The sequence below is a fragment of the Gorilla gorilla genome, chromosome 4 (assembly GCF_029281585.2).
Source record: "Gorilla gorilla gorilla isolate KB3781 chromosome 4, NHGRI_mGorGor1-v2.1_pri, whole genome shotgun sequence".
NCBI lineage: Eukaryota > Metazoa > Chordata > Mammalia > Primates > Hominidae > Gorilla > Gorilla gorilla.
Window position 1 is genome coordinate 182,749,117 of NC_073228.2, and position 20,111 is coordinate 182,769,227.

The 20,111-nt window shown below is 44.2% G+C and overlaps 1 protein-coding gene and 1 pseudogene across 1 annotated transcript; one reads left to right on the plus strand and one right to left on the minus strand.

The window, feature by feature from the left end:
* The first annotated feature begins 2,363 nt into the window (after positions 1-2,363).
* Positions 2,364-3,534, plus strand: LOC115934622 (putative uncharacterized protein FLJ44672). The gene has a single exon (XM_063707072.1). The coding sequence runs from the start codon at positions 2,677-2,679 to the stop codon at positions 3,178-3,180; it is 504 nt and encodes a 167-aa protein (XP_063563142.1). The 5' UTR covers positions 2,364-2,676; the 3' UTR covers positions 3,181-3,534.
* Positions 3,535-5,439: 1,905 nt separating this feature from the next.
* On the minus strand, positions 5,440-7,395 carry LOC134758479 (protein capicua homolog; annotated as a pseudogene).
* Between the last annotated feature and the right edge of the window lie 12,716 nt (positions 7,396-20,111).

The following is a 20,111-nucleotide window of genomic DNA, read 5'->3' on the forward strand; positions in this document are numbered from 1 at the left end:
GCTTCGGCAGGCCCAGCTCCCGCCTGCCAGTGGCCTCTTCAGGCCCACGGGGTTCATTCCTCACAACAGCCTTTCCAGGCCCAGTTTTTCCCTTCCAGCAGCCTCTCCAAGCTCAGAACCTCCTCAAGTCGGCCTCTCCAGAACCACTTGCACCCTCCGGGCATCCTCTCCGGGCCAAGCTCCTCTTCCTGGCTGCGTCTCCAGGCCCGACTCCTGCCTGTCAACAACCTCTTTGGACTCAGTGCCTACCCATCTCCTGGCGGCCTTGGTCGGCCCACAGCTTCCTCAAGCCAAGCTCCCCAGGCCCAGGTCAGGCCTCACGGTGGCCTCTCCAGGATGAGCTCCTGCCCTCCAATGGCACCTGCAGGCCCCAAATGGTCTCCGGTCGGTGGGCTCCTCCACGCCAAGCTTGGGCCTCCCGGCGACCTCTGCAGGCCCAAGTTGTCCTGAAGTGGGCATCTCCCGGCCATGCCTCCCAGCAAGTAAGCAAGCTCTTTTGGCTCAACTCCTGCCCAGCTCCCAACCGCCTTTGTAGGCCCTGAACTTTCTCCAGCCAAGTTTTTCGGGCCTAATTCCTGCCGCCCGGTGGCCTGTACGGCCCAGCAATGGTTGGAGAACGGCCTCTGCAGGCCCCGCCCTTGCCTCCCAGGGGCCTCTCCAGGCCTAGCTCTTGCCCCCACGGTGGCCTCCTGGGGCCAAGTCCCTGCCTGCCTCCCAGCAGCCCGTGTGCAGCCCAGCTCCTCCCTCACGGTGGCCTGTTGATGCCCATGCCTCTGGTACCCTGTCCAGAGGCATGAGCCCCTGCCACACACTGGCTCCTCCCACGCTGAGAGAGGTCGGCGTGAGCCCTTGCCTCACACCGGCCCCTCCCACGCTGAGAGAGGTCAGTGTGAGCCCTTGCCTCACACCGGCCCCTCCCACGCTGAGAGAGGTCAGTGTGAGCCCTTGCCTCACACCGGCCCCTCCCGCGCTGAGAGAGGTCAGCGTGAGCCCCTTGCCTCACACCGGCGCCTCCCACGCTGAGAGAGGTCGGCGTGAGCCCTTGACTCACACCGGCCCCTCCCACGCTGAGAGAGGTCAGCCTGAGCCCCTAGCCTCACACCGGCCCCTCCCACGCTGAGAGAGGTCAACGTGAGCCCCTTGTCTCACACCGGCCCCTCCCACGCTGAGAGAGGTCAACGTGAGCCCCTTGCCTCACACCGGCCCCTCCCACGCTGAGAGAGGTCAACGTGAGCCCCTTGCCTCACACCGGCCCCTCCCACGCTGAGAGAGGTCAACGTGAGCCCTTGCCTCACATCGGCCCCTCCCACGCTGAGAGAGGTCAGCGTGAGCCCCTAGCCTCACACCGGCCCCTCCCACGCTGAGAGAGGTCAGCGTGAGCCCTTGCTTCACACCGGCCCCTCCCTCGCTGAGAGAGGTCAACGTGAGCCCTTGCCTCACGCCGGCCCCTCCCAGGCTGAGAGAGGTCAGCCTGAGCCCCTTGCCTCACACCGGCCCCTCCCAGGCTGAGAGAGGTCAACGTGAGCCCTTGCCTCACGCCGGCCCCTCCCAGGCTGAGAGCGGTCAGCCTGAGCCCCTTGCCTCACACCGGCCCCTCCCACGCTGAGAGAGGTCAACGTGAGCCCTTGCCTCACACCGGCCCCTCCCAGGCTGAGAGAGGTCAGCATGAGCCCTTGCCTCACACCGGCCCCTCCCACGCTGAGAGAGGTCAGCCTGAGCCCCTAGCCTCACACCGGCCCCTCCCAGGCTGAGAGAGGTCAGCCTGAGCCCCTTGCCTCACACCAGCCCCTCCCAGGCTGAGAGAGGTCAGCGTGAGCCCTTGCCTCACACCGGCCCCTCCCAGGCTGAGAGAGGTCAGCGTGAGCCCTTGCCTCACACCGGCCCCTCCCAGGCTGAGAGAGGTCAGCGTGAGCCCTTGCCTCACACCGGCCCCTCCCAGGCTGAGAGAGGTCAACGTGAGCCCCTTGCTTCACACCGGCCCCTCCCAGGCTGAGAGAGGTCAGCGTGAGCCCTTGCCTCACACCGGCCCCTCCCAGGCTGAGAGAGGTCAGCGTGAGCCCTTGCCTCACACCGGCCCCTCCCAGGCTGAGAGAGGTCAGCGTGAGCCCTTGCCTCACACCGGCCCCTCCCACGCTGAGAGAGGTCAGCGTGAGCCCCTTGCCTCACACCGGCCCCTCCCAGGCTGAGAGAGGTCAATGTGAGCCCTTGCCTCACACCGGCCCCTCCCACGCTGAGAGAGGTCAGCGTGAGCCCCTTGCCTCACACCGGCCCCTCCCAGGCTGAGAGAGGTCAGCGTGAGCCCTTGCTTCACACCGGCCCCCCCCACGCTGAGAGAGGTCAGCGTGAGCCCCTGCCTCAACAGGCCACCGTGAGGGAGGAGCAGGGTCGCACGCGGGCTGCTGGGAGGCAGGCAGGGACTTGGGCCTGGGGGGTCGCCGTGGGGCGAGAGCTGGGCCTGGAGACACCCCTGGGAGGCAACAGCGGGGCCTGCAGACGCTCGCCTCCAGCCGGAGCTGGGACTGTTCAGGTACTGGGAGGCGGGATGTGGCTCTGAAGAGCTTGGTTGCAGAAACCTCGGGGTCTACAAACGCAGGCGGGAGCTGAGCCAAAAAAGCTTGTTTGCTGGGAGGCGGGAGATGCAGCCAGGAGAAACAAGCTGTGCCTGCAGAGGCCGCCATGTGGGAGGCGGAGGCCGGGCCTCCTCAAATCGGCCTCTCCAGACCCACTTGCAGCCTCCCGGCGTCCTCTCCGGGCCCAGCTCTTCCTCCCAGCTGCGTCTCCAGGCCGGACTCTGGCCTCCCAACAACGTCTTTGGACTCAGCTCCTGCCCAGCTCCCAGCGGCCCTGGTAGGCCCACCACTTCCCGAAGCCAAGCTCCCCAGGCCCAGCTCAGGCCTCACGGTGGCCTCTCCAGGCTCCGATGGCATCTGCAGGCCCCAAACGGCCTCCGGTCGGTGGGCTCCTCTAGGCCCAGCTTGGGCCTCCCGGCGGCCTCTGCAGGCCCAAGTCGTCCTCAAGTCGGCCTGGAATTGGGCCTGGAAGAGCAGCAAGTCGGCCTCCCCGGGCCCAGCTCCTCCTGCCTCCCAGTGGCGTCTTTCGGCCCAGCCCAGCTCATGGCTCTCGGCGGCCTTCCCAGGCCCCGCTTTTGACTTTTGGCGCCTCTTCAGGCCCAGAACTTGACCTCCAGTCGGCCTTTGCAGGCCCGGCCTCCTGCCTCTCAAAGGCCTGCACGGGCCCGGACTCACAGCGGACTCTCCATGCCCAGCTAGCTCTCGCCTCACTGCGGCCTCCTGAGTCCAAAGCTCCTGCCTCTCGGCCTCTTCGGCAGGCCCAGCTCCCGCCTGCCAGTGGCCTCTTTAGGCCCAGCTCATTCCTCACAACGGCCTTCCCAGGCCCCGTTTTTCCCTTCCGGCAGCCTCTTGGCCTCTAATTTGTTTATCTTTTGTGTATAAATCCCAAAATATTGAATTTTGGAATATTTCCACCATTATGTAAATATTTTGGTAGGTAATTTATTTGGAGTGAGTTTCTGCACCAAGCCCGAATTTTTTATTTTATTTTCCTTATTATTTGGTGTTAAACAGGTTTAATGACGGTCATGGCAACTTTTTGGCACAATGAAAAATATCGCCCATGATCAACGTGTTCTGTTCTGGGGAAGGGGGCAAAGGCAGGGTGAATCACTTTCTTAAAAAGTATAGCTCAAGTTGGGAGTGCAGAGGGAATGGGGAGAAAACTCTCCCGCTGCCTGTGTCGAAGTGCAGGAGCCCCCAACCCCATACTCACCTGAGTCCAGCCCCTCTGGGGAAAGAAGGGGTGCATGAACTCCCCCTAGTCCACAGGCACCTCCCTGTGGCCCAAGGCCCTCTTCACACTCCATCTTGTAGCCCCAACAGGAGCTATTTTCCGAAAAGTGAAAAGCTCTGAAGGTCCCACAATTCATGGTATGTACAGGGGCTCGGAGGAGGGAAACTGCCCAGCTTTCCCCCGGCACAGCTGCAGGGATAGGGGGTATAGATAAGAGGAGCAGGCCTTGGCCAGGTGTGGTGGCTCACGCCTGTAATCCCAGCACTTTGGGAGGTGGAGGCAGGCGGATCACGATGTCAGGAGATCGAAATCAGCCTGGCCAAGATGATGAAGCCCCGTCTGTACTAAAAATACAAAAATTAGCCGGACGTGGTAGCGTGCACCTGTAATCCTAGCTACCCGGAAGGCTGAGGCAGGAGAATGGCGTGAACCCGGCAGGAAGAGGTTGCAGTGAGCCAAGATCGCACCACTGCACTCCAGCCTGGGCGACAGAGCAAGACTCCGTCTCAAAAAAAAAAAAAAAAAAAGAGGCAGGCCTTATTCCGTCCCAAACTGAAAGGATTAAATGGCTTTACCTGGGAGAAGATAACCATCCTGCCCTCCATTGCTACCCCCACATACTGTCCATGTTCTCAGGGGGTACTGTGAGTCCTGGGATCTTCTTCGGGGTCGCCCACCTGCCTGTGGTAGTTACGGAGACCCCCAGATGTTGAGGCAGGGCTGGGGTGTCCCCTTCCAGCCAGGCTGTCAAGGCCCCAACTCTGGGGCAGAGGCAGTGGCAGGGCAGCCAGGGTTGCACCAGAGCCTGAGCAGGGTGAGGTGGGGTCAGGCAGGGCTGGGAGTCAGGGCAGGGGCAGCAGCAGTGGACCCTCTATGCACACATCTTCTTCTCCAAGGTTTGTGTGCAGAACCTCCTGCCCATGCTGCCCCAGCAGCTTCAGTTGGCACCTGCCCCAGTCCAGCCTCTGGGACCCATGCAGCAGCTCCCAGCGGCCCTGCACCCACCACCAGCATCCGTTTCACCTGCAGTTGAAGATCCGTGAGGTGCCCAGAAGATCATGCAGTCATCAGTCCCACGGAGCAGCCCGCGAGGCTGAGGCTCCTCCCAGTGGACCGCCCCCCAACTGGCACCACTGCTGCCCCTGCCCCTACTCTCAGCCTAACGTGACTCTCGGGCAGAGGCAGTGGTGGGGCAGCCAGGGCAGCGTCAAGAGTCTGAGCCAGGTGAGGTGCGGTCAGGACCCCCACAGGGCTGGGAGTCAGGGCAGGGGCAGAACAAACCTTGGAGGGGAAGATGTGTGCATAGTGGGCCTGGAGGGCGGCTGTGGCCTAGTGGACGGGAAGAAGCAGTGGGCCTGGAAGAGCTGCATGATCAGGGCTGGCACTGGTCCAGGGCGCGTGCAGTGAAGAGGACAGCGCCTTCTCGGTCTCCAGTTCCCTGAGCCTGTCCTCGGCTTCTCCACCTATACAGGCAAAGGGGAAGCTGTCCCCATCACACATGGCACACTTGGGGGTGTTGGGCTTTGGGCTGCAGCTGGAGCATCTTCTCATCTTGCATTTGGGCGTGGTGGGGTCCTCCAGTGTGGGATCCATGTCTGTGGTGTTCCCTCTGCCCCGACCCCGAAAGCCCAGTCAGTTTCTTTTCAGGCTCTGCCCCCCGAGTGGCTCAGCCCAGCTCCTGCCTAGGAAAGCCTTAGTGTTGGGAGGGACCCTGATGACTGAGGAGCCTGGTAGCTCCAGGTCGCCCACACTTTCAGGTGTCTTGCACCAGAAGGTGGCAGGATCCATTGGGAGCAAACAGGTCGCCTTGGAAGGCGTCCCTGGGTCCCCATCCCCAGGGTAGGGTCCGTAGGGGGCCCGCTCTGCTGCCTTGACCATACTCCTGGGCTTTGAAGGCTCCTGGGCCCAGTAAGAAGGAGGTGGGTGCCAAGGTTGAGGAGGAAGCATCCGAGTATGTGTAGGAGGAGGACAGGGTGGGACCATAGACTTTGCCAAAAGCTGCAGGTGGATCGGGGGACCCTGGGGGCTCAGGATCCAGCAAGCGGCGGCAGGAGTAAAGGAGGAAGGAATGACAGGTGCAAATACCTTCCCACCAAAGTCCTTGTTGCCCTCTGGCTCCTCCCCAGAGTTGTCCCCACTCTCAGTCGGTCACCCACTCCTTGAACTTGAGATCAGTGTCAGTGGTGCTAAAGGCATCATCAGCAATGACATCATCACCCCCTCCTCCTCATGGATGACCGTGTGCTCCTCGTCACTCGCTATGGCCATATGCTGGGAATGAGCAGCTCAGGTGGGCAGCAGCAGGGCTGCCCACTGGTCACCTCCCTCACCAGGGGCTGCAAAGTGGCCTGGAGCTCCATACTGAGTAGAAGGCTTTGGGCCAGAGTATGATGCAGTGCCAGACACCACCTGTGTCAGTTCCTGTAGTGCCTGACGGTCTATTTCCCTGCCGTCCAGGCTGTGTACCCCCCTGTGGGAGAAGGCTTGGGCCAGGCTGAGCCAGGTTCCCTGACTGTGTGCAGCCGTTCTGCCCCACAGAAGCTGCTCCTTGGTATCCGAGCTCTGGAGTGTTTGGGCTGCAACTGACAGTTCAGAGGACACCCCAGGGGCAGTGGCAGTGCCCGTCTCTGATATGCTCCACTCCCACGAGCCCTTGTTACACTCCTGCTAGCCCCTGGCTTGTGGGCTTGGCCTCTGAGCTGGACTTCTTTCGGTCCTTGTTGCAAGTGGGCCACCTTCACCTGGAAGGCCAGGTCATGGTATTTCTGCATCTCATTGGGCCCCAGGGCATACCACCGCTCGCTTAGCATCTGGCTGACGGTCCGGATATCCTGGTTGGAGTGACCCTGGTGCGCCCTGCCAGGGCCTGGTGCCGCTTGCTGAAGATGATGACCGCCACTCATGGGCCACCGGATGTGGTCCTTGTCCCATTTGTTGGGGCTGCGTCCATCCTTCTCAGAAGATGAGTCCTGTTCCTTGTGCAGGGCACTGAGGGACTGGGCCTGACATCATCTGAGTGGTAGAGGCAACTGGGTGTCAGGAGACATGATGGAGAGGAAAGCATCATCATGGTCATTCTCTGTCTCACTGTCCAGCAGGGACTCCCCTGAGGGGCCCAGGGCTCCTCCTCCATGGTGGGAGGTGAGCTTTTACCAGGTTCCACCACCCCCAAAGTGTGTGGGGTTGCGGGCCCTGGGCTTTCAGGGCAGGTGGCTCCAGGGGGCCGCCCAGGGTCAACACTCCCTGTCCCACCTGGTGGACGCTCATGAGCAACAGCTGCCAACTTGGCAGGTTGTTTTCTCTGGTTGGAGGCCACTGAGTGACTGGCAGGTTGCTGGGCCTCGTGTGGCTGCAGGGAGGGGTCAGGAAGGGGATGCAGTACCAGGGGAACACGGCCACAGAGTGACCTTCCACATTCCTCCACATGAACATGCTGACGCCACGGGAGGCCTCACTGAACGCAGGCCTGGGGGCCGAGTACTTGGTCCGGGCAGGGGGTTCCTGGCAGGGGCTCACACCTCGCCCCCTCCTCAGCCAAGGTGGCTTGGGCCCAGAGAAGGGGGGGTTGGAGAGGAGCAGAAGGCCAGGCCTCAAGTTTTGTTTTTTTTTTTGTTTTTTTGTTTTTGAAATGTAGTCTGACTCTTGTCACCCAGGCTGGAGTGCAGTGGCACGATCTCAGTGGCCTTCATACCTGGCTAATTTTTTGTATTTTTACTGGAGGTGGGGTTTTGCCATGTTGGCCAGGCTGGTCTTGACCTCCCGACCTCAGGTGATCCACCCACCTCAGCCTCCCAAAATGGGATTACAGGCATGAGCCACTGCTCCCAACTTCATTCATTTTTACTTGAAAAACTCCGTTAAGCATTTTTTTAAGGTAGACCTAGTGGTCCTGAATGCCCTCAGCTTTGTTTGTCGAGGAAACACGTTATTTCTTTTTTCTTTCTGAAGGACAGCTTTGTCAGACATAGTATTAGTTGCTGGCAGTTTTTTTCTTTCAGCACTTTGAATGTATTATTCGATTCTGTCCTGACCTGCAAAGTTTCTTTAACTTTTGACTATTTGATTATATTGTGACTTGGTGAGTATCTATTTGGTTTGAACCTCTTTAGGAATCTTTAAGCTTCATGGATTTAGATGTCTAAATCTTTCCCATGATTTAGGCAGTTTTCAGCCATTCTTTAAATAAGCTTTCTTCTCCTTTCTCTACTTTCCTTCTCAAACTCCCATAACCTGACAATGGTTTGCCTAATGGTGTCTTGTTGGCTTTCTTTTCTCTGTCTCTCTTTTTTTTCTTTTCTTTTCTTTTTTTTTTTGAGACAGAGTCATGCTCTGTCACCCAGGCTGGGGTGCAATGTGTGGTCTCGGCTCACATTGCACTCCAACCTCCGCCTCCTGGGTTCAAGCGATTCTCCTGCCTCAGCCTCCCAAGTAGCTGGGACTACAGGTGTGTGCCACCACACCCGGCTAATTTTTGTATTTTTAGTAGAGATGGGGTTTTGTCATGTTGGCCAGGCTGGTCTTGAACTCCTGACCTCTTAATCTGCCTGCCTTGGCCTCCCAAAGTGTTGGGATTACAGGCTTGAGCCACCATGCCCAGCCTTCTTTTCTCTTTTTTATTCTTTTTTTCTTTGTCCTCTGACTGGATAATTTCAGAAGATCTATATTCAAGTTTACAGATTCTCTCTCCTGTTGAAGTTTACTATTGTGTTATATCACCTAGTCTGGTCTTGAACTCCTGGGCTCAAGCGATCCTCCCACCTTGGCCTCCCAAAGTGCTGAGTTTACAAGCATGAGCCACTGCATCCAGTCAGTCCCAGCACTTTGGGAAGCTGAGGTGGGAGGATCACTTGAGCTCAGGAGTTTGAGACCAGCCTGGGCAACATACTGAGAATTTGTCTCTATATTTAAAAAAAAAAAAGTCTTTGGGAGGCCAAAGTGGGAGGATCACCTGAGGTCAGGAGTTCGAGACCAGCCTGGCCAACATGGCAAAACCCCATCTCTACTAAAAATACAAAAATTAGCCAGGTGTGGTGGCGCACGCCTGTAGTGGTGGTGCATGCCTATAGTCCCAGCTACTCAAGAGGCTGAGGCAGGAGAATCACTTGAACTGGGAGATGGAGGTTGCAGTGAGCTGAGATCGCACCAGTGCACTCCAGCCTGGGCAACAGAGTGAGACTCCATCTTATAAAAGGAAAAAAGAAAGAAAAGAAAAATTCCATATCTGAGTGTTTACCCCTGAGTTTTTGAGATTGTTATTAAGATCGTGCTCTACTGTGATGATTTGGGTTTGTTTGATAATCAGAAAAAAGCATATTCTTTTAGGTGTTCAGCCACACTGCTTTGGTGTCACAACTGCACATTGGTTTCACAGCTGCAGGACAAGTTCGAGCATCTTAAAATGATTCAACAGGAGGAGATAAGGAAGCTCGAGGAAGAGAAAAAGCAACTGGAAGGAGAAATCATAGATTTTTATAAAATGAAAGCTGCCTCTGAAGCACTGCAGACTCAGCTGAGCACTGATATAAAGAAAGACAAACATCGTAAGAAGCAATAGTTTCTCTTACTATTCTGAGAGCCTTATCATTCTACATCCCATCTTCCTGTGAGATTGTCTTTGTAGCATTTAACTCTAATTGCAGTTCTCATTTTAAAAACTGGCTTGCTTATTGTATATTTTCCCCAACTAAAGTGTGAACTCCTAGCAGGGCGTGGTGGCTCATGCCTGTAATCTCAGCACTGTGGGAGGCCGAGGTGGGTCGACTACCTGAGGTTAGGAGTTCGAGACCAGCCTGACCAACATGATGAAACGCTGTCTCTACTAAAAATACAAAAATTAGCTAGGCGTGGTGGCTGGGACCTGTAATCCCAGCTACTTGGGAGGCTGAGGCAGGAGAATCACTTGAACCCTGGAGGTGGAGGTTGCAGTGAGCAGAGATCTCACCATTACACTCCAGCCTGGGTGACAAGAGCAAAACTCCATCTCAAAAAAAAAAAGGGGGGGGGGTGAACTTGAAGGCAGGTCCTGTGTCCATCTTTTCAGATTCTGTATCCCAGCACTTAGGACACAGACAAACACGAAGATGACAATCAATATTTGCCAAAATGAAAAAACAAAAGAAACATGTAACATCATGTAAAAGAAGCTGGTTAGGTGGAGAAATTTCTTTACCATAGTCTTGCTTGTGGATCCAGTAGTGACTTTTACATTTTATATCTAAATAGAAGCTGGAGGCTTTGTTAGGGACTCATAGGCATAAAATATTATTTATTATAGAGTTAAATGCTACAAAGACAAATCTAATTAGTAGGCCTATTTTCCTTTTTAAATTCTACTCATAATTTCTTCATAGTTTTTATGATAAAAGGTTGGATATTGATTAGAACTCCCATGCTTTTGTGTCAGAATTAAAACTGGTATTAGAATAAATAATTCAAAAGCTAGAGAAAGAGTACAATGAGAAGCCATGAGTTGCATTTGAATTATAATATTATGTCTTACAGATTTGGGGTATATGCTAAAGTTACCAAAGTTGTAGAAAATAAGGCCGGGCATTGTGGCTCACATCTGTAATTCCAGCACTTTGGGAGGCCGAGGTGGGTGGATCATTTGAGGTCAGGAGTTCGAGACCAGCCTGGCCAACATGGTGAAACTCCGTCTGTACTAATAGTACAAAAATTAGCCAGGCGTGATGGTGTGCACCTGTAGTCCTTGCTACTCAGAAAGCTGAGGCAGGAGAATCGCTTGTACCCAGGAGGCAGAGGTTGCAGTGAGCAGAGATTGTGCCATTGCACTCCAGCCTGGGTGACAGAGTGCTATGAGTCACCACACCTGGTATGAGCCACTGTGCCTGGCCCACAATGACTTTTACACATGTTGTTAAATCATCTTACAGATTTTATAATTTGGGGGAAGAAGAGTTTTACTAAATGGTCTTTTAATGGAAACTCTACAAGAACCAGAATCTTTGCTTTGTTCACTTATGTATCCATTCCTAGGCCTAGAAAAATGTCTGACACATAGCAGCAATTATTCATTGAATAAATGGACCCAGCGATAGTACATTAGCTATGCTATATGCCTACATTAAAGATGTAGATTATTGACTTTCAAAAGATAATTAATGTAACTTCTTACTGCTTCTGAACATGTCTGTGAGTTATATTGCTGAGGGACCTTTATCTTCTCATTCTTTCATCTTAACCCAGTGTTATAAAATTGAAATCACCAATATTATTCCATATCTAAAATTAATATCTACCTTGTAAAAAATATCACTCTGCGGCATTTGAGAATAGACTTTTTAGGTAATAATGATGCAATCCATAGGGTTTTTTGGGGGCACAGAGGGATTCATGCTAACAGAACATTTTATTTTCTATTTTCCCAGAGCTGTAAAACATGAAATTATGGTAGTATAAGGCATATTTTTACTCTTTTTATAATTTTTTCTAAAAAAAATTAGTGTTTGTTCCCTATATAACTTTTAACTTTATAGGTAAATATTTGTCTCTTTCAGCTCCAGTTTTATGTGAAATAGAGTTTTCAGATTTATGTAGCATGGAAAGTTTTAATACGTCAGAGTTACTGATTTTTGCCAATCATTTTCTCAATTATTTCTTTTTTATCTTTAGTTGATTTTTTTGTAGTGACACATTTTGTTTCTAGTCTCATTTCCTTTTGTTTATATTCTGTGTATATTTCATTTTTGGTTACTATGAGAATTACATATAACATCCTAGAGTTATAACATTTTAATTTGAATTTATTTCAACTTAAGTTCAATCACATACCAAAATTCTACTGCTATATATAGCTCTACTCTTTTTATGTTATTGATGTAACAAATTATATCTTTATTCATTGTATACCAGCTAACAGATTTATAATTACATTTTATGCATTTGCCTTTTAAATTATGTAGAAAATAAAAAGCAGAGTTACAAACCAAAATTACAATAGGACTGTTTTTTATGTTTGTTTATGTATTTACCTTTACCAGAGAGCTTTGTATATTCATACAGCTTGCTTATTTACTTATATAGTTATTGTCTAGAGTTCATTTATTTCAACCTGAGGGACTTAACACTTCTTGAATGGCAAATTCAGGGATAAATGGATTTTTTTCAGTTTTAAAAAAAAATCCGGAAATGTCTTAATTTCTCCTTCATTTTTGAAGGATAAGTTTTCCAGCTACAGATTTCTCAATTGACAGGTTTCTTCATTATTTTAAATATATAATCCACTGCCTACTGGCCTTCAAGGTTTCTGCCAAGAAATCAGCTGCTAATGTTATCTGGATCCCTATCTGTGAGAGTTGCTCTTCTCTCTGAGTTTTCAACATCCTCCCATTATCTTTTTTTGTTTGTTTTTGAGACAAATAATTGTACATATTCATGGGATACAGAGTGATATTTTGATACATGTATACAATGCCCAATGATCAAATAAGGATAATTAGCATATCCATCACCTCAAATATTTGTCATTTATTTGTATTGTGAACAGTCAACATTCTTTCTTCTAGTTTTTTAAATTTATAAACATTTAAATTTTATTACAGAAATTTAAATTTTTTGATTCTGAAAAAGTCATATGTATGCAACATCTTTTTTATCATTTATTTATATATTTATGCATCTGTTGTTTTGACAGAGATTTTCTATTTTATCATTATTTCAAAAGAGCTCTTACCTGTATTTATTTATCAATTATATTTCCCTTGTTTTTTCCTAGTATATTAATTTATTTACTTATCTTCTAAAAATCCTCCATATAATCTGTTTATTTTGTTTCCTTTCTATAATTTCTTCAATGATTAGTTCTGTTCTATTTTCCATTAAAATATTTAAATCTTGTATGAATTTTTGTCAGATTAGAAATTTAGGGCGTTTCTTAATTTCTCTATACTCTAGCTTTTGACTTTTTTTTTTCTGACCTAAGAGGTATTTAGAGCACATTTTAGATTTCTTATTTTGACTAATCGTTTAAAATGTATACTAATCTTCAATTTAAATAAAAAACTGGTCTATAGTGACAAAAATTACAAATGAGTCTAACTAATAAATTATCAGCTGTGTTTATATGTGTAGGCATGCACAGATTTTGGTAAATATGTACATAGTATATTGGTGAGCTTATTTTTGTCATTCTTAACTCATTGTGTAGTCTAAACGTTGGGGAAAAAATATAATACAATAATCAGATGGTGTGAATAAGAAAATTGTTCTAATGTTTGTAAACCAAGCAACTGTTTTAACTGCTCCCCTCTTCCTGATTGACTTCTAAAAGGGATTAATCCATATTGGGTCCTATCATATATGTCACGGTATAACATCTCCAGCTATAAAATGGAAATTTGAGAATAACTTTGCTGCTACTCAGATACATTTTATTTCAAAAACATACACTAAGGTGTTGCTGTTGGATCTTTCCAAAAACATATTCACACAGAACTTTCAATCACACTGAGCCATATTTGAACAATCTTTCAAGGTCAGCTCTGGCATAAGCTAACATTATACCATTTAACTCAGAAATTTCTTTAGTATTTGATTAATGGGTTTATGTTTGATATGTAACGTAATTTTCTAATGCTAAATCAAGTGGTAATTTTGTTAGTCAACTTGATTTAGTGGCTTGGGAAGAAAGCTTTTAATGTTCCCCTAATTTTTCTTACCTTTGACATGATCCTTCACATGTCTTATTTTGCTTAGTGATTTTTTTTTTTTTTTTTTGAGACAGGGTCTTACTCTACCACCCAGGCTTGAGTGCAGTGGTGCGATCACAGCTCATTGCAGCCTTGACCTCCCAGACTCAAGCTATTCTTCCACCTCAGCCTCCCAAGTAGCTGGTACTACAGGCACATGTCACCAAACTTGGCTAATTTTTGTATTTTTTGTAGAGACAGAGTTTTGCCAAATTCTCAGGCTGGTCTGGAATTTCTGGGCTCAAGTAATCCTGCCTTGGCCTCCCAACATGCTGATATTACAGACATAAGCCACAGTACCTGGCCAGTTTTCTTTTTAAAAAAATCTATTGGTTATTAATTTGAAGCCTTCCTTTTCATAGCCGTGCTCCTTAATTGGGAGCAAACATGAATGGACCACAACTTAGCCAATTTTCTATATACGATCTTTGCCATCCTAATTTAAAGGAATATTAATTCTTTCTTTTCCTCTTTCATTCCACAAACCTGTATTGACTACATCTAAGTTCTAAATGGTGCACTGGATGTTGAAAAAGTTGATGATGAGCAAGAACAAAATTCCTCCTTTCAGGAGACTTACAGTTCAATATGGGAAATATAATTTGTTAAAATATAAAAGTGCAATTGTGTTACACGCTGTACGAAGTACATGTTGACATGTGAGCATATAATAAATGGGCTGGAGGCCAGAGGATTGCCAAAGAGAATGGGCCTCCTGCTGAGATGAAAAGTTGAGCAGGGATTAGTTGGCGAAAGTGGAGGGACGATCCTTTCTAGGCAGGAGGAAGAACATGTACAGAATCTCTGAGGTGTGATGCAACAAAGTCTATATAAAAAGCTGAAGAAAGGTCTAATGTGGCTTAAATATGGAAGCTAGTAGGAGAGGAGTTGAAAAGAGGCTGGAGAAGTAGAAAGTGTCTGCATTCTGCAGGAACTTATATTGTATAAAAAGAATTTCTCTTTATTCTAAGTGCAATGTGAAGCCAGTGAAGTGCTTTAAACAGGTGATGTGATTTGATTGAATTTATTACTTCACTTAACAAATATTCATTACATGCCCACTGTTTGTCAGATATTGCTGTAGCCCCTGGTGATACAGTAGGGAATAAAACAGGCAAAAATCCCTGTCCTCTTGCAGCTTATAATGGACTGCAATGTTTAATATGTCAGAGGAGGTCCACGGAGGAGTGACTTCTAAGCAAGAATCTGAAAAAAAATGAGGCTATCTAAGGAGGGAACAAATGGTTCAAAAGCCCTATAACTGCAAGCAGGCATGATGAAGCAATTGCAGTTGTCCTGACTCTCAACACCGTGGAACTCAAAGGAGATGGAAAGATTCCTTCTCTCCCTCATATATTTTCTCTCTTTCTGTCTATATATATAGAATATGAGACATTTCCCTAATCATTATGTGTAATTACAATTATATATATGTATGTAATATATAAACATATATATATGTAATTGTAATTACACATAATGATTACGGAAATGTCTCATATTCTTCTACTCAGAAATAAGCAATATAGCAATTACTGTTTTTTACATTTTACAGTTACAGTTTCAGAGAAAGTTTGATATTTATCTAAAATTTTTCAATGTATGAACTTTTTCATTTGACAAACCATAATTGTACATATTCTTGGGATACAGAGTGATATTTCTTTACATGTATAGAATGTGTAGTGATCAAATCAGGGTAATTTCCACTAATTTAAAATGCCACCTTTATGTTATTGTAATTTATATATATACTATATATATACACACACACACATATATATACATGTCCACATACAGTGTGTGTGTGCACATGTACACACATGCATATGTGTATATAATGCCCAGTATAAGCAATGTGCACAAATAAAATTAGCTAACAGAGATAGTATAGAGTGAGAGGAGAGGCAGATTAATCTTTGAGGAAAAGCACAATTTTATGGCTGAATGGAGAAAGCTGAGGTGGTTTCTAAGATGGAGAATAAGATGAAAAATGTAAGTACGTTGTCTGACTGAATTCAAGAAAGAAGGGTAAAAGAGAAGAAAGTAGTGGTCTTATCATTACATGCCACAGAGAGGTAAAGATAAAAACAACATATTGTTTTGGGTTTAGTAATTTAAGAGTTACCAAATTCCGTTTTGGAGGAGGAACAGATTCCATGTCCACTAAAATGGAATGAACAAGAAATGGAGGAGGAAAATAGGTAGTTTTTCAAAAGTTTTCAAAAATATGAAAAGAAGAAATGAAATGGTACTTGGAAGAGATTGTTGAAATGGGAGAGACTATGGTGGCTTGTTTAGAAGCAGTTGAGATAGATCCAATTGAGATAGAGATATTGACTATATAAACAAAAGAATGACAAATTAATAGTGTAATGGATAACTTGACTTTGGCAAATATTGTGAATTTTTGTGAAAGTACAACTAAAAGGCAATGTCACTCCAATAATCACCAGAGTAATCAATTTGCTTATTGCTGTCCCTTTAAATATAGTTCTCTGGTATCAACTAACATATTTTTAACTAACGATGCTTCTCAAAGAAAAGGGAAAAGACCTTTTTCTTTCTTTCAGTCTTCAATGATTCACTGCTTCATCTCGCTCCACCAAAGATAAATGAAATCTACATCTCTTATACATTAACAACGCGTGACAATTTATAAATAGCTAAATTTTTGGAGCTAACTTTAAATTTTTGGAGCTAACTTTAAATTTTTGGAGCTAACTTTAAGTACCTGAATGGAATTTAATCAACCCACTAATCTCCTTCTCACTTCTCAGTTATTTATCAAGTTTACGTCAAGGGACAAGGAAAAATTATCGAAACATTGTTTAAAACAATCATCATTAATTAGTAACACTTATCCAGCGGGGGTTTTAACCTTTCCCCCACTCAAGGATTATTCTAATGTCAGAGTAGAATAAAAAATAAGTGCAGCGATGCTGACTCTTCCAAGCTTAACATTTCTCACATGTCAATTAGCTTTGTACTGGGAGGAGGGCGTGAAGGGCTGCTTGCGGTAGTTGTGTAGCAGCAGCACAATGGCCGCAGACAAGGAAAGCAGTTTCTAGGAATTCCTCGTATATAATTTTATATTTTTGACAAGATTAATGACCCATGCTCCCTTCCTCTCCATTTCTTTTTTTGGAATTCTGTGTTGGTATGTAGTTACTATATTTTATTAAAGGAAATTAGCCTTATCTCTTATTATATTTTATTAAAGAAAATTATTATATTATTCCTTTATATTTTTATTAAAGGAATTTATTATTGTTATTATTAAAGGAAATTAGCCTTATCTCTTATTATGTTTTTTATGACCTTCAAAGTAGTGTCTCTGCTTAAAAGTGTACCCTGGCCGGGCATGGTGGCTCACGCCTGTAATTCCAGCACTTTGGGAGGCCGAGGTGGGTGGATCACGAGGTCAGGAGATTGAGACCATCCTGGCTAACACGGTGAAACCCCGTCTGTACTAAAAATACAAAAAATTAGCAGGGCATAGTGGCGGGCGCCTGTAGTCCCGGCTACTCAGGAGGCTGAGGCAGGAGAATGGCGTGAACCCGGGAGACGGAGCTTGTGGTGAGCTGAGATCGCACCGCTGCACTCCAGCCTGGGCGACAGAGCAAGACTCCGTCTCAAAAAAAAAAAAAAAAGTGTACCCTGAAGCACACATCAAGCGACATGTAGAGTTCATAAATTCTGGCCAAATGGTCATACGTCAAACCTAATCAGAACTAAGGCTCTTTACTTGCACTGACAAATATGAACGCTGGGGAATTTGGAAATGATAATCTAATATATAATATTATATATATATAATATATAATATTATATTATATAATATAATATTATATATAATATATAATATTATATTATATAATATAATATTATATATAATATATAATATTATATTATATTATATAATATTATATATATAATATATAATATTATATATAATATAATATTATATATATAATATATAATATTATATAATATATAATATTATATATATAATATATATTATATATAATATATAATATTATATATAATATATATTATATATAATATATAATATTATATATAATATATATTATATATAATATATAATATTATATATAATATATATTATATATAATATATAATATTATATATAATATATATTATATATAATATATAATATTATATATAATATATATTATATATAATATATAATATTATATATATAATATATATTATATATAATATATAATATTATATATATAATATATATTATATATAATATATATTATATATATAATATATATTATATATATAATATATATTATATATATAATATATATTATATATATAATATTATATATTATATATATAATATATATTATATATAATATATAATATTATATATAATATATATTATATATAATATATATTATATATAATATATAATATTATATATAATATATATTATATATAATATATAATATTATATATATAATATATATTATATATAATATATAATATTATATATATAATATATATATAATATATATAACTTTGCATGTGATTTTCCTCTTAATTTTTTTTCTAGCTGATCCATATGAATTCCTCTTGTTAAGAAAAATAAAGCATCCAGGATTCAATGAAGAACTGACTATCACCTTGTTAATCCTTCAGAAACATGTTGCGGGCTTAAGCCATTTTGATATAGATGCTGAAACAATTACTTGCTAAGAGCAAACTTGAAGGTATGGATAAGGCCCTGAGTCATCTTCCTGAGCTGAATGATAGTTAAGCGGAATGTACGTATAAAATATGATTTTCTAACCACTTGCTCGCCAACAAGGAAAACTTTTAAGTAGAGCAGAACCTGAATAGACAAGACATTTCTTTCTTTTGGTAGAAAATGATTTACCATCACTGTCTAGTTAATTGTAGACTAGGTAATTTTAACTTTGTGATTTATTGCCGGAGACATTTTCTTCTGTACTGTAAAGTATGTGTCAAAAAAAAAAAATAGCAATTTTGGAGGATTAGGGGACTTTGATAAATTGCCTGCAATTCTGGCAGCATGAACTGCATATTAATTTCTCTCTTTCAAGAACATTTTTATTTATTAATTCCTTACAAAAACTCCCTAAACTTTGGAACAGCTCTCAATTGCCTGTATTCTTTTTTTTTCTTATTATGGTACTCTTCTAGAGATTTGGCTTGCATCTATGAATAAGCCAGGACATCTTCAGAAATTGTCTGATTAAAAACACCACCAATGGAGTTTCATTAAATTTGTATTGCTCTGACTAGTGAAACACACACATCTATGTTGCTTAGGATATTTTACTGCAGTTTGAGTTGTAATAATAGCTCTGTTTAAGATCCGTCAGTCACTTGAATCTTCTCTAAGGCTTTGTATGTTAGAAGTTAATTTGCTTTCTTACAAGGCCACATTCTATCTTGTAACTAAACAACTGAATTTTATGTCTTAGCGTAGATGGTTTATTACTTTCTGGTTTTTCTTTAGTAAGAATCCTATAAAAACACTAGTATTTTTCTCTGAGTTTAAAATTCAACACATGCCTACTGATATGGTTAGGCTTTGTGTCCCCACCTGAATCTCATCTTGAATTGTAATCCCCATAGCCCCCATAATCCCCACAGGTCAAGGGAGAGACCAGGTGGAGGTAATTGAATCATGGGGGCAGTTTCCCCTGTGCTGTTCTTGTGATAGTGAGTTCTCACGAGATTTGATGGTTTTATAAGGGATTCTTTCCCCTTTGCTCGGCACTTCTTCATGCTGCCTTGCGAAGAAGCTGCCTTGCTTCCCCTTTGTCTTCCGCCATGATTGTAGATTTCCTGAGGCCTCCCAAGCTGTAGTGAACTGTGAGCCAATTAAACTTCTTTCCTTTATAAATTACCCAGTCTTGGGCAGTTCTTTATAGCAGTATGAAAACAGACAAATACACCTACTATGTAAAACTTAAAATACAAAAAAACAAAACATTATCTCACTAACATAGGAGCTAATATTTTGGTGTACTTTGTTTAGTATTTTATATTAAAAATATGTACATATGTATTTATATATAATTAAGAACATGTATGTACAATCGTGCATACATCATGTACATACATCTACTTAAGAAAATAGCTATGTAATATACCATTACTCAACTAGATTATAATTTTTTCTCCATTTCTCTATTGTATGTTATTTATCATTTTCTGTTTTCTCATTTTTATTGCATATTTAATTATGCAAAAAATACATTAAATACATAGAAAATATATAATGTAGCTATAAGAATAAAGAACGATGGTAAAACAAATGCTAATACCCACTACCTGACTTAAAGAATATGATACTATTTTTTTCCAATTGAAATCCCCTCAACTACTCAGAATTACTGCTATCCCTTTTATCCTTTCATTAATTTTCCTCTAGTTTTCTCACATGTGAATCTATTTCTAAATACATTTCTTTATTTTGCAAGTTTTTGGACTTCATATAAATGTAACCATATTGTATATATTCTTCTTCAGCTTCTTACTTTTTCACTAAACGTTTTGCTGATACTTACATTCATGTGTACAGTAATAGTT